We start from the raw sequence: 17,508 nt of genomic DNA, 5'->3' as shown, positions 1-17,508 counted from the left end.
GCTGACTATTTTAGAAGAAAAATGATGAGCCAGCAATGGCTATGTAAAGCATTATGTAGGGGCTATATTCCATATTGTTAAGAAAGATAGATTGGGGAAATAATTAATGTAGCCAAGTAATTAATAACTCTTTGGTTGCCCTGAAGTACCAGAAGCTTAAGAAACCTATCTTACTGCTCCTATCTGTCCTCAAAATTAATGATCTCTTATTTAGGCTGCTAGCTTTCTGTGCATAAGCTATCACAATAATGGCAGTACTTTCTTGTAGCCTGTGGTATCAGCATCCAGAATGCATCCATCTAGAAATAAAAGAAATAATCTACTATTTTAAAGTCCTCAACCTGGAACGGTATGCAGTACGCTGAAGCCCCAAAGCACGTTCAATAGCAGGGACCATAGAAACTGCTGAAGCGAAGCACAAAATTATTCAGGTTCTTTTTCATTTGCCTGTAAATTGGATTAAGGGATTCTACCAGGGTATGCTTGTGTGTTGCAGTATATCTAAAACAAATGTCCCCGTCAGAGTCAACCAACCTTACATTGTCTTCCTGGCAGTAAATTGTATTCATCTGACTGATCAAGTACCTCTAACATAAAATATTCTACAGGAGAGGTGATTGTCTCTTCTCCCTTAAGAAAGGTGCAGTGACACCCTGTCCCTTGCCAGATATGGGCAGTGTGGGCAGCTGCCAACACCCTGCCTCTGCCTGCTGGCAGCAGTGTGGGCAGGGTGCTGCCCACCTTATTCATGCAAGGTACCTTTCTCTCAACTCACCCTGCTGCTGCTGGTGTCGAGGGCTGCTGAGACTCTTGCCCACATTCAATAGGTGTTTGCACCATTGGCTGTTGCTGCCAGATGACCCAGACCCCACGTGTCCCTGGCAGCCCACTGGAGCTGTGGCATCGCTTACGGTACAGTGTTTGCTGTCAGTGACTGGGCGAGTTGCTGTATGGACGTGCTGTTGATCATCTTTCTCACTGCCTCAATAAAGCTTTGTCATCAGGCTCCATCACTGCTCAGACCACATGCACTTATGTTGGCTGTAGCACGAGACGTGCGGAACTGGAATTGTGTAGGGGCTGTTCTGGTCCCCTGTGTCTGGAAGAAAAGAAAGATGAACTCCTTTGTCTGATACAAAACTTATTTAAGGCAAATACAGATTTGGCAAACAAAAATACAGATTAGGCTGTGAGACTTTTGGACTAGCTTATACAGAAGAACAGACACTTTTTCTTGCCTCTTTTTCTAAATGCCATTCTACAGGAAGCAGTTCCTTTCTTGTAAAGCACAATGTTATGAATAAATCTGTTCTGCCAGTACAAAACAGGCTTGCTAGTCTGTCCGGCTTCACTTGGGTCACCAAAACGCCATCCAGCTTGTAAGTTAATGTATGTGTCTCGCATTTCATCTCAGCTTTGAAAGATGTATATTATTAATAAGAATAATAGGCATAAGTGAACATCTAGCATACTTTCGCCAGGAATGGAATGGAAGGGAGTGCTGCTCTTACCCACTAATAGACTGGCCAGTAGCCAGCGTGATAGCTCAGTGCTTCAGAGATGGGAGATGGTCTCGCAGAACAGGGACTTGGCTGCTCTGTGTGTTTCTTTTCAGAACTGTCATAGGGTATGGTGACAAAGTAATTGCTTTGGTTTGTTTTCATTTGGTGCTGTGGGTAGTAAAATATTTTATAAAGGATGTGAAAACAGGAACATGATATCTTTTACAATCTAGAAAATTGAGTGAAATTAATGGCAATGGTGAAATTGCATTGTCAAGTGAGTGTCGTATTGGGGTGAAGTTCTGGCCCAGCTGAAATGAATGGGAATTTTACCACTGAAAACAAGAGGGTCAGCGTTTCCCCTGCAGGGTTTAAGTCTCGTTATCTCTGAAACCAAGCATTCCTAGAGTATGAAACATTCACAGTTACACTGGAAATTTAGCAACGTTACCAAATTCAGTCATGATTATACTGTTACATTTCTTTGTGCATAATGGCAAGTCCCACATCTATGTGCACTTTGCACTAGATCAACACAAAGAACAGTCACTTTGTCTTTGGGAATGGATTCTTAAGGGGATAAATTGATGTGGCATGAGCTGCATGCCTTGCAGTGTGAGACAGTTAAAATATTTTTATCTTTAGAACTAATTTAAAAAAATAATCTCATCTTGTAATATCCTGAAAGCAGTGAGACTTTACTATTGATCTTTACTCATGAGACAAGGATAACAGAGATGCAGCTGACAAGAAAAGTCACTGATACCTCCGGTAATGTTTATCACAGTTGTAAAAAAGCAGAGTGATAGATTTTATTTTTTTTTTTTCATGGTTATATCTTTATGTAAACATTTAAGTACAAACAGATGCATCTGCCTACATAAATCCTTTTCCTCTGTGTTGTTATGCTTCTGGGAAGCACAATGCAGGGCTGGGACTTTTCAGAATATAAATTTATCAAAACCAGTATGATTAATTAGTCAGTCAATCTACTGAAGAAAACAGGAAAGATACAAGCCCATCGCATTTGTCAGCACACTCTTTGTAGTGGATTTGGGAAATAGTATTTTTAGAAAGTCCCAAACTCAGTTTTAAATTATTCTCTTTGCTCACTTTTTAATGGAAAGGTAACTTTTCAGAATCTAGACCCTTTCTAAATGGAAAATGTGCAATATTATCTAAGGAAAGTATGAAGTTGATTTACTATGCATGATTTTTTCAGTTCTTTGTACATATTCAGTATGGTTACATTTTTGCTCAGGACGCATATATCTTTTTTTCTGCTGAACTTTTCTCGATTGCTTTTTTATCAGGTTTACAAATCAAATCAAACAGGTATATTGCAGAGCTCTCTGATATTATTTTCTGTGCTTATAGCACAATGTATTGAATTATGCTTGCTCATGTACTGCTGCTGCTATTCTCTCCAGATTGAGAGAGAATGACTGTGGGGGCTGTAAATTCACTTGGCTTCCAGCACCACTGGTTAAATCAAGAGCCCTATTCAGGCTAGAGAAGAGACAGAGCAAGTGTTCATTACACAAATCAATTTGGTCAAAAGTACAGCACAGTGGGTACTCAACCATTGCTCACATAATATTGTCAACTTAATCAAATAATGCCTAGAAGACATTCACAAGCTCTCTCTCTCTGAGAAATAACTTGATTGGTGCAGCGGGAAAAAACAGGTGCTGTTTCGAGAATTTTTTTTTTTTTTTTAATTTAATGAGTGCTGCTTTTTTAAATTTAAAATTCTAAAGAGCTGTACCTTTACATGGGTATGTATATACTGAGAAACTCAGTTTAGCAGTAAGTTTGCTATTGAATATATTCTTTTAAAATATCCTATTGTTTTTCTTCTCTTTCTTTTTTTCCTGTAAATATTTTACAGGCAATTCCTACTAGAATTAGGCTGTTCTTCCTTTAGACTTGGTGTGGGTTTAAAAAGATATGCAACCAATTTTATTTGTTTGCAGAGTATAGAAAAATGATCAAGACTTGGTAAAAATTTTTCAAGTAATTGTAATGCAACATATTTTTGGTTTGTCCAGGAAGACATAATAATTTTAGTTCAATTTTAGTCATTTCTGCCGTTTATGTTCCATTTACTCTTTAAAAGCTGAAATTGAGGACAGCATTCTCTTTGTAGTGACATGCAAACAGCTATTCTGTGGCAGCATTTTGTTACATTTAAAGCAGGGTTTGAGGGTGAAAGATTTTGTCTACACCACCGTTGTTTTGTAGAAAATGAAAGAGATTAGTCAGTGAAAGAGTGTAGGAAAGGTGAAACGCTCACAATTGCAGTATAAGAAACATTATGGGATCCGACTGTCTTCACTAACAGATGAAAGGGGTACAAAAAATTAGTATTTTCTGGGAAGGAGAATGGAATTGGGTTTTTTTGCCCAGTGTACACAAGGTCCTCTCTGATTTCAGGTTCACTGAACAGTCTGTTTTATTTCATGTGGTGCCTTTGCTGCAAGTGCTAAAGATGGGAGATGACACTCGTGTCCTGTCAGGAGTAACCTGGGAAATGGGTTTGTATTAGAGCTGGATGAAGGTTTTAAAGCTTCCCTCCCCCTTACTACCCCACCTGAAGAATGTGTTTCTGGGTGAAATATATTGCAAATCTGGATTAGTGAGACCTTAAAAAAAGGTGGGGGGAAATAATATGTCATCCAAATAGAAAGCGTTAAAACTTATTTAACGGAAATTTGTAGTGCACGTTGATCCTGGGGCAGCGCAGTGGATCATGTGTTCTTTGGTTGTGAGATGGAATGATCTAAGACTTGCCATGGTTCACTTGCCCTGAAAGGAGCAGCAGCTCTTAAAGGCCTAAATATGCTCAGCAGGTGCTTCAGGAGAACAGCACAGGACACCACCTGCATGTGCATAATCACTACAAAGTAAAGTTTATTAAGAATCATGCATGCCTGTTGCCAGTTGTTAAAAGGAACTTTTTGCACCACTAAGCTTCTAAAAACTTGCAGCATAACTGGCACTCCTTATATTTTATTGCATTTAACATCCCCTCACTGAAAATAGAGGAATTGGTAACAATGTTTTCTGAATGCAGGCTAGTGAAGGGTTTTCTTTTCTGAGTAATTTTTTCCTGAGTGTATTTTAAACTGGCAGAGAATTACTTCAGATATTATAATGAAACATAATATACAAGGGCATCTGATTTTAGTATTTGTTTTCTTAAAATCTTTGTTGTTACCATTTACACCTCCACACACTTGTGGTAGCTGATCTGATAATTTAAGTGATAAATATTAATATGATTCTATACTTAGGCAATATTATGAACATATCTATTTCATTTAAATTGGCTTGCTCAAGAAGTCAGTTTCGTGAGGTTTATTTCTCTGAGGGGTTAGATATATTTCCTCATTTTTTGTGTTAAGTAGTTTCTCTTCAATATTTATGAGATGATAACAATGCAAAACATTTTTATTAAAATGGAGATATGTATGTATTGAATAAGACTGGACAAAGGTCAAGAGAAAAGTGAACTATAAAGAGAACTACCAACGAATAATAATAGCATGACACAGGGTCTTAAGATAGAGAGGAATATTTATTCTTTGAAATGATAAATTAAAATTGACATATGAAGACATACTTCTGCGTAGAGATGTAGGCATGCCTCACATGATTTTCTCTGAATGTTGTCCATACCTAAATTAAATTTCACCAAGATTAAACTTGTTTAGCTCATATATATCGATTGAGTTAGAAATTATTATGGAAAATTGAGCATCTCAATTCTGTATGAAGTGCCTGCAAATGCAATCAACAGTTATTAAAGGATTCAAGTTTCAGCAACTTATTTTAACATCTATAACATAAAATGGTGCTGGAAACTTGCAATTGTGTGCAATTGTGTATTAATAAATATCCATAGCAAATGTTTTTTACAGAAATAAGATTTTGAAGCCGTTTCTGTCATTTCATAGTCAATAGGATGCCAAAGTTTTCATCCTGTAGTTCCCTCCAGGCAACACTCATCAATAATCTGCTAAAATATGTAACTGTTTATTAGGTTTTTTAAATTAGAAATATGTTCTCAGTGGAACCAGAAAAAAAGTCATGCAGCAAATCGGTGGAAATGACCTTTTGGTGAAGATGACAAATGACATCTTAAACCTCAGAGCTGCAAACTAACCTGATGCAGTGCTGACTGACATGCATAGCAAAAAAGCCAATCTGTAGTAATTTTCAAGGGTGCTGAGAACCTGCATTTACCATTGATCTCTTATAGCACAGAGGGTCTGTATTACCAGGGCTTTCAGCTCCCAGTGCATTCATTGCTTTACTTCGTGGTCTACCTGTATAGCAAAACAGCTTCTGTTAAAATTATTTGAACTATCACACCCTGGATATTTATATTTTTTCTAGCAACTTTAACGGTTGTAAAGAATAATATAAGGTTCTAGAAATGTTTTGGGACTTTACGGTCTCATAGAAATTCCATACCTCAGGCTTTGTAAATGGAGGCAGTCTTCTTTTGGGGTATTTGCTGTTGCCCTGTAATAAACATTGTACCAACTTTGTCCACACCTGCTGTGTACATTGTGACCACACTGGATCATGTTGTACTCACATGATGCTGTTTTGACCAATTGTGTCACCATAGAAGGGCCTAAAGTGCCATAAAAAAGTTCAAAATTGTGTTGAAAATTCATACCTGCAAAAACTATGTGCTGTTGAAAATAAGGTTGTAAACCTTGATTTGGAAGAGCAGACAAGAAAGGAATTGTTCCTTTGTAATTTAAGGGGATGCCTTATCTAAGGTCACAACTGTAGAAGGAGAGAGACCCTTAAAGGCCTCTGGGTAACTATTAGATGGGGAAGAGAACCTCTTTGTTCTTAAAATTAGCACAGCCATCCAGCTGGTGAGATTCAGTGCATGACATCTTTAGCAGGCTACCAGAGGTACAGTACTGAAGTCAGGAATAATAGGGATTTCAGGTGATTTGATGCTTCCTGGAGCCAGACTATCAACTGAGATTGCTATTGGAACGTGCCAGGGATGAGTTCTGTGACTGAGTGTACAAAAGGCAGCCGGAAGGGAGGTGGTTCTGGAGGGGATTCCAGCCAGGATGGACACACTGTTCATTGATGCCAGGCTAGAGGAAATCTTTGAGAGTGAAGATGAAATGCAACCTTGGGAAGAATCTTTTTTCTTTGCACAATTCCTCACTGTGGAAGTCAGCCTCAGTTGGGTGATTATTACAGTAATTTCCTAATTGTCAGTAAAAGTTGTCTGTCTCAAAGATGGAAGAAACCAATTAAGGAATATTTGGGTAAGTTAGGTGTGGTGGTTTTTTTTTTTTTCAGCCAACTGTTTCTAATTAGCTGCATTCCAAGGTATTTAAAGATTAAACTGATAATGTTTTGGAGCCATTAGTGTCTGTCTCTGTTACCTTGTGGAGAATGAGTAGAGGTACTGGAGAACCTGAGTAGAGTAGACATAATGTTGGCTTTCAAAGAGGAGAGAGAGAGAAGGGTTGGTTGTGTAGGCTCAAGGGATGTGCTGTCATCAGAGTTCCAGTTGTGTTCCATACTGGGACAAGTAAATGCACACTGCATTTTTAACACCTGAAAGTACAAGAAGAATAGCTGTCAGCACGGATTTGTCAAGAAGATAGTCTTTTACTTCTGTAGTGGTCTTGTGGACACAGGAAAAGCCTTGAATGTTGTATTTTGCTTTTCATAAGGCTTTGCCACTTTCATGCAAGGCATGCTTTTAAGCAGACTGGGAAATACAGTAAGCATGCAGCTACAATAGGTTGGGTGGAAAACTAGAAACTGTGTTTAAGAAGTAGCTCACTATCAAAATGAAAAGATTTATTAAAAGGAGTTCTGCGGGGATTTGTGGTGACTCAGTGTTTTTTTAGTATTTACATTAATGATCTGAATGATGGAGTAGAGTGTATACTTATTAAATTTGCAACAATACCAAGCTGGGAAGGGCTGCAAGTACATTGCAGGACAGGATTAGAATTCAAAGTAATCTTGATAAATTGTACATATCGTCTGGAAAAATAAGATGCTATTCAAAAACATCAAATGCAAGGTGTTCGCACAGGAATAACAAACTGCACAAATATGGCATGGAAAATCACTGGTTAGACAGCAGCTCCATAAACAAGATTATAACGGATTAGACGTTATATATGAATTTACATTGCCATCTTCTTTAGGGAAAAAACCCCATACAGACACAGAAGCAGCAAAGACCACCAGATAGTAAATAGTTCCAGTGGTAAAATGTATTGAAGAGTTGGTTTATGAATTGTAATCTCTTCACAGAGTTAAATTCATTACTTTTTCATATGTGAAGATAACTTTGATATGGCTTTGTACTGAAAAGATCAAGTTGTGAAAAAACACACAGGCTATACTACCTTTTATGTAATTTCTGTTTAATGATGAGGCTTGGGGGGTTATTTTTTTATTTGTTTTGCATAAAGCATACTAATTTGCTTGATTGAGTCAGGAGAGCCTGTTGAAAGAGACCAAACCCATAATAGATCAGGACTTGTACTGATTGCATGCTAGACTAGGGGGATGAAGCCAAGCTAATGTCATATACCAACTTCAATTAATTTTTAAAGAAATATCAAACACCAGTCTTTAGATCCTCTAGCAATGAAAATGTTCTCCTGAAATGTATTATTTATGTGTAAGGTATCCTAGCTCTTTGAGTCCACAGGGCTTTGAAACTTTCCTTTCTGGGATTATGCGAAATCCAGCCTGTCCCCTGTCCTTATACGTATTTTACCTCCTTGGTGTTACTCGTAAATTTTTGTATAAGCTTCACATTCCATTTTCAATTTGCAGTTATCCTTCTGCAGATCTCCTGAGCTTATCCATAGATTTCTAGATGATCATATGCTTTGTAAAGACAATGTTACATTGTCAAGCCTTTTACTACATTTTAAATGGTTTAGCCCTGTTAATTCTGCCACACACTTCTTTAAGGGTATTTAAAGGTATGAATCTTTGATGATAGTGACTTTCTGGCTTCTGGTTTTCAGTCCTTACTGCCCAGACTCTGAGGCATTCTTTGCTGAACTGTAAATTTCAGGCTTTTGTGAACAAAAGTGATAAAATCAAAAAGAAACACCCAGAATATAACAGTACCTGGATTTACCTACTTCACCCATAATTTGTAGCACCTTCATTTTAGCATCATCTTCAGAAACCTCACTGGCTTTTTGTTGTTGGCAATATATCTGTTCAGCTTCTTGGTACAGAAGTTGCTCCTAATGTTTTGGTATGCTAATAGTGCACAGTCCAACCCTCCTACTCCTTGTTTCTCATCATTTATGTTAATACAGTGAACAGAAATTACTTTTTCCAATTTGCATTGATACAGTGTGCTGATTATATAATTTCTTCCTGGGGCACCCTTTGTTCCTGAAGCTGAATGGCACCTTCAGAATTCTTTAATTCTCTTCAGATTAATCCAATTGACCTTAAATTCTTCTGGAGTGTTGTATTTCAAGAGTTTCCAGTCCCTCATCCCCCACTGCTCTCATATGCCAAATTTCCTTCAGATTTCTCTCCTTCTAAGGCCTGAAGGTAGAAAGTAATCTCTGTGGTGTTTATGGATGAAACAGTTGTCTAAAATATAAATTCTGAATTTTTGAGTTGGTTTTAGATAGCAAGAGATTAGCATAGAACATGTTTTTTGCCTCTTAACAGCTATATGACATGTTTGGTATTTAAATCACTAGAAAATTGTGAAGATGGACTATTTAGTTTGTCGGACCCTGTCTGTGAGTTCAGGGGGTAGCAGATGAAGAGATGTGGTGGCACATCTCTTCACATAGTTTTAGGTTTTCATGTGAGCTGTTCCCATTTCCTTGAAAATCCTTCTTTAGTGTGCACAAAAGTTTGTATTTGTGTACAGGTATCATATCCCATGAAATGTAGGTGCTGCTGCTGAACTGATGCTTCAGCAGAAATGACAAGGACAGAATCAAAGAATGATATGGGGTTGGAAGGGACCTCAGGAGATCATCTAGTCCAACTCCCCTGCCAAAGCAGGTCCACCTGCACAGGTTACACAGGAACATGTCCAGGTGGGTTTTGAATGTCTCCAGAGACAGAGACTCCACCACCTCTCAGGGCAGCCTGTTCCAGCACTTTGTCCCTCTCAAAGTAAAGAACTTCCTCCTCATGTTTAGATGGAACTTCCTATGTTCATGTTTGTGCCCATTACCTCCTGTGCTGTCACTGGGCTCCACTGAAAAAAGACTGGCCCCGTCCTCCTGACACCCACCCTTTAAGTATTTAGAGGCATTGATCAGATCCTTTCTCAGCCTTCTCTTCTCCAGACTACAAAGACCCAAGTCCCTCAGCCTTTCTTCTTAAGAGAGATGTTCTAGTCCCCTCATCATCTTTGTAGCCCTTTGCCTTACCCTCTCCAGCAGTTCCCTGTCCTTCTTGAACTGGGGAGCCCAGAACTGGATATAGTACTCTAGATACGGTTTCCTCAGGGCAGAGGGGGAAGATGACCTCCCTCGACCTGCTGGCCACAGTCTTCTTGATGCACCCCAGGATGCCATTGGCCTTCTTGGCCACAAGGGCACATTGCTGGTTTGTGGTGATCTTGTTGCCCACCAGGACACTCAGGTCTTTTTCCACAGAGCTGCTCTCCAGCAGATCAGCCTACAACCTGTACTGGTGCATGGTGTTATTCCTCCCTAGGTGCACGATCCTACATTGCCTGTGTTGAATTTCGTCAGGTTCCTCTCTGCCCAGCTCTCTAGCCTGTCCAGGTCTCACTGAATGGCAGCACAGCCTTCTGGTGTGTCAACCACCCCTCCCAGATTTGTGTCATCAGCAAACTTGCTGAGGGTACATTCCATCAATGACATTCAGGTCATTGATGAATATATTGAAGAGGGCTGGACCCAGTACTGACCCCTGGGGAACAGCACTTGTTACAGACCTTCAACTAGATTCTGTGCCCCTAGTCACAACCCTCTGAGCTCTGTCTTTCAGCCAGTTTTCAATCCACTGTCTATTCATCTAACCCACACTTCTGAGGCTTACCTATGAGGATGCTGTGGGAGACCGAGTCGAAAGCCTTGCTGAAGTCAAGGTAGACAACCACTGCCCTCCCCTCATCTACCCATCCATTCACGCCATCATAGAAGGCTATCAGGTTAATCAGGCATGATTTCCCCTTGGTGAATCCATGTTGACTATTTCTGATAGTTTTCTTCCATATGCTTTGAGATGACACCAGAATGAGTCGCTCCATCATCTTTCCAGGGATGGAGGTGTGGCTGACTGGCCTGTAGTTTCCCGGGTCCTCCTCCTTGCCCTTCTTGAAGACTGGAGTGACACTGGCTTTCCTCCAGTCCTCAGGCCTGTTCTCCATGACCTTTCAAATATGATGGAGAGTGGCCCAGTAATGACTTCTGCCAGCTCTCTCAGCACTCATGGGTGCACCCCATCAGAACCCAGGAACTTGCAGATATCCAGTGTACTTAACTGTTCTCTAACTTGATCTTCCTCAACCAAGGGGAAGTCTTCCTTCATCCAGACTTTCTCCATTACCTCTGAAGTCTGGGACTCCTGAGGGCTGGCGTCAGCAGTAAAGACTGAAGCAAAGAAGGCATTCAGCCACTCCCCCTTCTCGGTATCCTCTGTCACCATGGCACCCGTCTCATTCAACAGCAGTCCCACATTTTCTCTAGTTTTTCTTTTGCCTCCAATCCTTCTTGTTGATTTTGATATCCCTTGCCAGGTTTAATTCCAAGGAGGACTTGGTTTTCCTCGTTTCATCCCTGCATACTCTAATGGCCTTCTTGTAATCTTCCCAAGTGGTCGGTCCCTTCTTCCACACACTTTAAGCTGCCTTCTTCCACTTCAGCTTTTTCAGAACCTCCCTGCTCAACCATGTGGGTTTCCGGCTTCCCTTACCTGATTTTTTGCTCTTAGGGATGCACTGATCCTGAGCTTGGAGAAAGTGATATTTGAATATCAACCAGCTCACTTGAACTCCCCTAACTTCCAGAACCCTAACCTCTGCGATTTCTCCAAGCAGTTTCTTGAAGAGGTTGAAGTTAGCCCTCCTGAAATCCAAGATTTCAATCCTACTTGTTGTTTTGTGCATACTACCCATGATCCTGAACTCTATCTTTTCATGATCGCTGCAGCCAAGGCTGCCCCCAACCTTAATGTCCTCCACCAGTCCCTCTTTGTTCATCAGAACTAGGTCCAGTAGTGCTTCTCTCCTTGTTGGCTCCTACACCACCTGAGTCAAGAAGTTATCATCAGTACACTGGAGGAACCTTCTGGACTGTACATGCTTGGCTGTATAACCTTCCCAGCAGATATCAGGGACCTGCTTATCAACAGATAAGGACCTTTATTTGTAAAGTGTTTTTAGCACAAAAGTATAGGCAGTACAAGAAATTGTAGATGTTTATGCTTTGAGTTTGAGAATATTTGCATTTGCTGGGGAAGATGGTGTTGCATTTAACTTCCTAGAATTAAATTTATATGTAGTTATTGCCGATGAAAATTATGTATTCTGTTTGAGTTCTTTTGCTTTCTCCTCAACAGGCTTATTGGTACTAAAACTGTGTGGTAAGGTTTATTTTATTTAACCATTTTTTATTTTGCTTAAAACTGTTGTCTCTTAAAAGAATTTGATAGTAGCAGGAGATAGGAGAGTTCTTTTTTTTTTTTATTAAAAAAGTCAGAAAGACGGTCTGAACTGTTAACATGAGAAAATAAGAGAGAAATGAGTACTTGGAAGATGAATATGCTCAGAAGAAAGAGGAAGGACAGAGAAAATAGAGGATCCTTTAGCTTCATTCAACTATTTTCTTTCCTCTTCTTTTTCTTTCCAAATCTCTTCTACCAGTGCAAAAGAAAATAACTATGCTGGTTTTACATAGCAATGCAAAATCTGTTTCTAGTGAATGTGTGTTTTACAAGTAGTGATTAATTAAGCACTGCATGATATCATTAAAGAACACAGCCCAGAAATTTCTATAATACATTGATAGACCAGCACTGGTCAGTTTTACTTTTTGGATGAAGGACATTGTCTCTCTAGGTGTGTTCAAATTAAGTTTGTTTGTTAAATTGTAATATACAGCAACGTCCTTCAATTATAAAATAGCATTTTAAAACTAGGGAACAGTATCCCTGCAAGAAGTGCCATGACATGATCTTACTTAGGTGAGAAACATAATCTGTAAAACTTTGTTTCCAGGTCTCACTTTTATGTCAGGCAACCTTCACCACTGATTATACTCCTGTTCCCTTTTACAACTCAAGGCCTTTTCCATAATGGTGACCATTTATCTAGACAAAATGACCCTCTAGTGCCCATTAGCACCGCTTATCAAATGGCAGCTAGGATGTGATGTGTTACCTACCTCCTGTGGAGGAGTCCCAGTGACCTCGAATGAAAGTACTAATCTTATTTGAAAGAGTATAGCTTACCCCTGCAAGTAGGCTGTTATTTGGACATGCAGATTCTTTTTCTTCCATTTGGCAAACACTGATGAGGTTAAAGGATTATCAACAGTATCATAATATAGGGAGATATATTTATTCATCATTAAAAGTAGCTAAGAAAATAAACAAATAATAATCACTTATTCTCCAGGTATTCCAAATATATATTAGAAGTATTACTGAAAACATATACTGATGAAACCCATACAGAAACAGACTTGATTTTCATGTATATCGGCTTCTGCTATTCTTCAGTACCTTTGTCTGAGCAGATTTAGCTCCTTTTAGTCTTATTTTTTGAGAATTTAAGGTCGCTACTTTATCCTAAAAATAACAGAAATACTTACACTGAACTTTAATTTATTTTGCTTTACCCTTCTAGCAGACAGATGATGCAGCACAGACCGATGGCCAGCAACAGACACAATCTTCTGAAAACACAGAAAACAAATCACAGCCAAAACGGCTTCACGTCTCAAATATACCATTCAGATTCCGGGACCCAGATCTTAGACAAATGTTTGGTGTAAGTACTCATACTTTATTTATGCTTTTTTATGTTTGCAATAGCTATTTTATATTACAGGCAATCATGAGAGCAGTATCTCTGATTTGGGCTGTTTAACCATTTTCAGTAAAGATTCTGTCTTAATTTATTTATAACCAAACATCTGATTTGCAAGTCACAATTGGGAGAAGAAAATTCTAGCAGTTCTGTATGTGGTACAGATGAGTGTATTCTATGTATTGTGCTGGTTTATATTACATTCAGAAAAATCTACCAATGATGGCTTGAAGTATTGAATGCATATATGTTTCTGCTGTACACATCTGGATTTATACACCTGTATTTATTGATTTTTGGAGAGCATGATGTACCATAGTCAATGCTTGACCTCATGAGCGTGGGACCCAAATCTATAGAGGTAAGACATGGGCTGAATTTAAACATGAAGTGCCGGCGTAGGATTCCTCAACCATCCCCACAGGTATTGTAGGTCCATAAGGTCCATTACTTTTCTATAAGTCTCTCAGTTTTTGCTTTTGCCCAGGCCTTTAAGTTCCTTCCTGTGCATTGGCTGTGTTTCACACGTCTCATACGTGCCATAAATTCTAGGCCCAAAACGATGAGAGGTTAGTTGTGGTTTCTTCTTCCTGCTCCAAGAACTCAGATTTAATTTGAAATGTCACTAAATAAAATCTAGAGCTAGTACTTGATCTGCTGTGAGAACCCAGCTTTTCCTTTCCAAGTTAGTACTCATAAGCATTTGGGTCCCTTTTGCTTTCTTATTTCTGACTCACTAAAATTTAATTCTCTTCTGCGTTACAGTTTGTTATGCAGTGCAGCATCAAGTACTTCATGGCACTGTACTTCTCTCCATCTTTCACATTCAGTTCAGATTTTTAAGTTCTTCTAATGTCTTTGTATGTGAGTTAAGACATTGTGTTTCAGTATTTGTGTGTATGAAGTGAAGGAAAGAGTCACTGGAAAAAGAATCCTGGTACAGGGTTGGAAAATGGGAGTGACTGTTTTGCCAATATCTGACTTACTACAAGTAACCTCCCCTAAATGCAGCTTACAGCACATCAGCAAAATAGCAGAAGGCATAATAATTAATCCTCTAGGGAAAGGTATGCAAATTTATTTAAATTAAACAACCCACTTAAAATAGATGGATTTTATTTGAAAGTACGTTAAATGAAAGGGGTTTTTTTTGAGGGAAAGTAGTATTTTATAAGTGAATAAAAACTATGGTTTTTTTTCAGTATTTCTAAGTCTTAGGTCTCAAAAGACTGTCACTGGAGAATGGCTAGAGCTTTCCAGCTTTAGAATGACTTGGTAACAGTAAACTTGTAGCTTCTGAATTGATAGAAAAATGAAATTCCTGCAAGTGCGAGTTGAAATATCTGATGTGAAATACGGTAACTGTATCATCACCACATTATACAAATAGCAGATGACCTTTTTACATGGACATAAATACAGCAGAGGAGGATTGTTTAAAATTTAAGTCAGTGTCTGGTTATAGGCTAAAGTTGCAGTTAAAACGTTAATTAGATGATGAATGCAAGAACATTAAATAAGCCAAGGGATAACAAATGATGGTTGATTTTCATAATCAACTTCAAACACTTGAATAAGCTAGAGAACTAATACTGTCCTTTCTGGCCTGTAATTGTTTATCATATATTAAAATACTAAAGTATAGGCTCATTTCTGCAGTTCCTTGGACTGTTGTTAGACTAGTCTTCATTTGCCTGCCTCTAATTTCTGCCTTTTTGTTTAATGTATTATGTCACTTATGAGTGTTACCACTGATCCATACTGCATGTTAATGACATATGAAATAACAGAAGTGACCCCGTGATACATTACAGTGTCACATCACAAAATGTGTCATATCAGAAAGTGGTCCAACTAAACACTGCCCGAGTCAAACATTTAAAGCAAATCGACCCAAACTCCTTCACCTGTCCTGGAAAGCAGTCACAAAAAGTCTTCTGAGGCAAAGGTTCTTCAGAGGGAAGGATGACCAGAGGGTGATAATGTTCATGCAGCTGTTTATCCTGTCTTGTTAGTGAGGATTATTATACTCCAAGCAAATTAACCAGTAGCATATTACATGTGGGGAAAAAAAAAAGTGATGGCAGCCAGACTGGATGGGTCACAATGAAGTAAACTACTGTGTGCAAAGACAAAATGAAAAATAACTAATTTGGGACTTTCACATCACTGTGATCACAGTTTAATGATGATTTGCTCTTTGTCAGGTGGTTTCACTGAACTTAAAGCTCATAAGTGCCTATGTGGAGTGATAGCAACAAGTGCAATGATACATACAATTTAGTTGTAATATTGGTCTGGCTCCAGTGTATTTCTTTCAGTGCTTGACTATCTTTGATTTTATATTCTTTAACTTTTTTATGTAGTGCACCATTTTCTGAAACAAGTGTTTATACTGTATATGATAAGAAGTGTTGAAATGATCTTGTTTTCATGTGACTTTTCTGTTTCTTTGCAGCAATTTGGTAAAATCTTAGATGTTGAAATTATTTTTAATGAGCGAGGCTCAAAGGTAAGCAGTTTAATTCACCCATGGAATGTTTTAATTTGTTTAAAATATTTATATGAGTAAAAGGAAACAACTGCACTGCTGTAAAAAATAATGTCTGAAATTCCACGTTATTGAAAACATCTTCTGAGCTGTCATTCAGTTTCCTAAGCAGCATGAAAATCATTGGACTCATTTTATATCTTTTAAAGGGGGTAATTTTAGCTACTCCAAACTGTCATCTGTTTTATGGGAATGTTGATTTCTGCTGTCTGTATCCTTCAATGGTAATTATCTTGTTTATTTTACAAGATGAGTCCATACTTAGAGATATTTGTAGGCAGGTTTGTATTAGTACAGGTATTTTTTTCCCCTATTGAAATGAAAGATGATAATGATACCTAATAACTATCCTCTTTAGTAATTAGCTGAGAAAATATGTGATTGCTCTAGATTATCTAAGTGCAGATGTTTTCCTCTTTAGTTAAAGCTTCAGTACACCAACCCTTTGAAAACAATCTATTTTAACAGTTATTTGACTAAACGAGTTCTTACTGTATTGCAAACATTTAATTTTTTCTGAAAATTACTTTGCCTTAAATGCATACTTCAATTTATTCAATATTTAAGAAATAAAGCAAGATAGAATGGCTATGACTGCATTAGCATCGTTAGCTGCTGCACAACTGTAGCCCAGTGTGCTTCACCTGTGCTATCAGCTGCATTATAAGGGTTTATGTGTGTCATATGCATGATATCTTTTTCCTTTTCCTCCCATATCAGACATTCTAGAATGTTTATCCACCAATGGTCCAGTCTTCCTGTAACTCATATATGTTTTATTATTAGCAGTGGAATTCTTTTCCTGTTATAGTGTCATCTGTCATTTTTTAAGAATCACATATATCATAAATCTCTCTTAAATCAGAAATATTTTAATTTTGTTAATTTTTCCCTTAACATGTTTGTATTTATAGGCTAAATTTAAAGCCATTACCTTTTTTTTTAATAGCTGAAATTTCCTGGTTTGTGTTTCAAACTTATTCTGACATTTATTAATTAGTACCCTTGCCTGCTAGCCTAAACCCAATTGGAACATGTACTGCTTTTTCAGTAAACAACCAAAATGGATGGGATTTGGTGGCTTAGAATTTCCTAATCTGGCTGAAATTTCTTAGCTTTAAATTATGAGTGTTCAATAGTGTTTGCAAAAGATGTTAGTTGTCCAGAACCTGCTTCTACCGGACAGTAGTATAAATTTCAAGACATCCTACTTGCCACCTTTGGTTGGTTCTGTTGAAGATGGAGTGGAATTGAGTAAACTTTGGTTGGTTCTGTTGAAGATGGAGTGGAACCAAGTAAACATGTGGTGGTGGTGGTGTACACATTTGTTTAGCCATTGAATCTTACAAATGTAGGACTTTGAACCACCGTGTCTGCATCAGATAGCGTAA

The 17,508-nt window shown here is 38.3% G+C and overlaps 1 protein-coding gene across 38 annotated transcripts in view; it reads left to right on the top strand.

Annotated features, from left to right (window-relative positions):
• RBFOX1 (RNA binding protein, fox-1 homolog (C. elegans) 1) overlaps positions 1-17,508 on the top strand; it is a 1,244,625-nt gene that overhangs the window by 1,135,865 nt on the left and 91,252 nt on the right. For 37 of the 38 annotated variants that reach the window (XM_014936484.1, XM_014936479.1, XM_014936480.1 and 34 more), the window contains 2 exons: positions 13,384-13,527; positions 16,025-16,078. In XM_014936484.1, coding sequence (XP_014791970.1) covers positions 13,384-13,527; positions 16,025-16,078 — 198 coding nt within the window. The remainder of the gene's footprint in view (positions 1-13,383; positions 13,528-16,024; positions 16,079-17,508) is intronic. The other variant, XM_014936465.1, reaches the window with a different exon arrangement.

Source organism: Calidris pugnax, unplaced genomic scaffold, assembly GCF_001431845.1.
Source record: "Calidris pugnax isolate Ruff unplaced genomic scaffold, ASM143184v1 scaffold17, whole genome shotgun sequence".
Lineage (NCBI taxonomy): Eukaryota > Metazoa > Chordata > Aves > Charadriiformes > Scolopacidae > Calidris > Calidris pugnax.
Note: the sequence above shows the minus strand (reverse complement) of the source record. Positions and strands in the feature narration are given on the sequence as shown.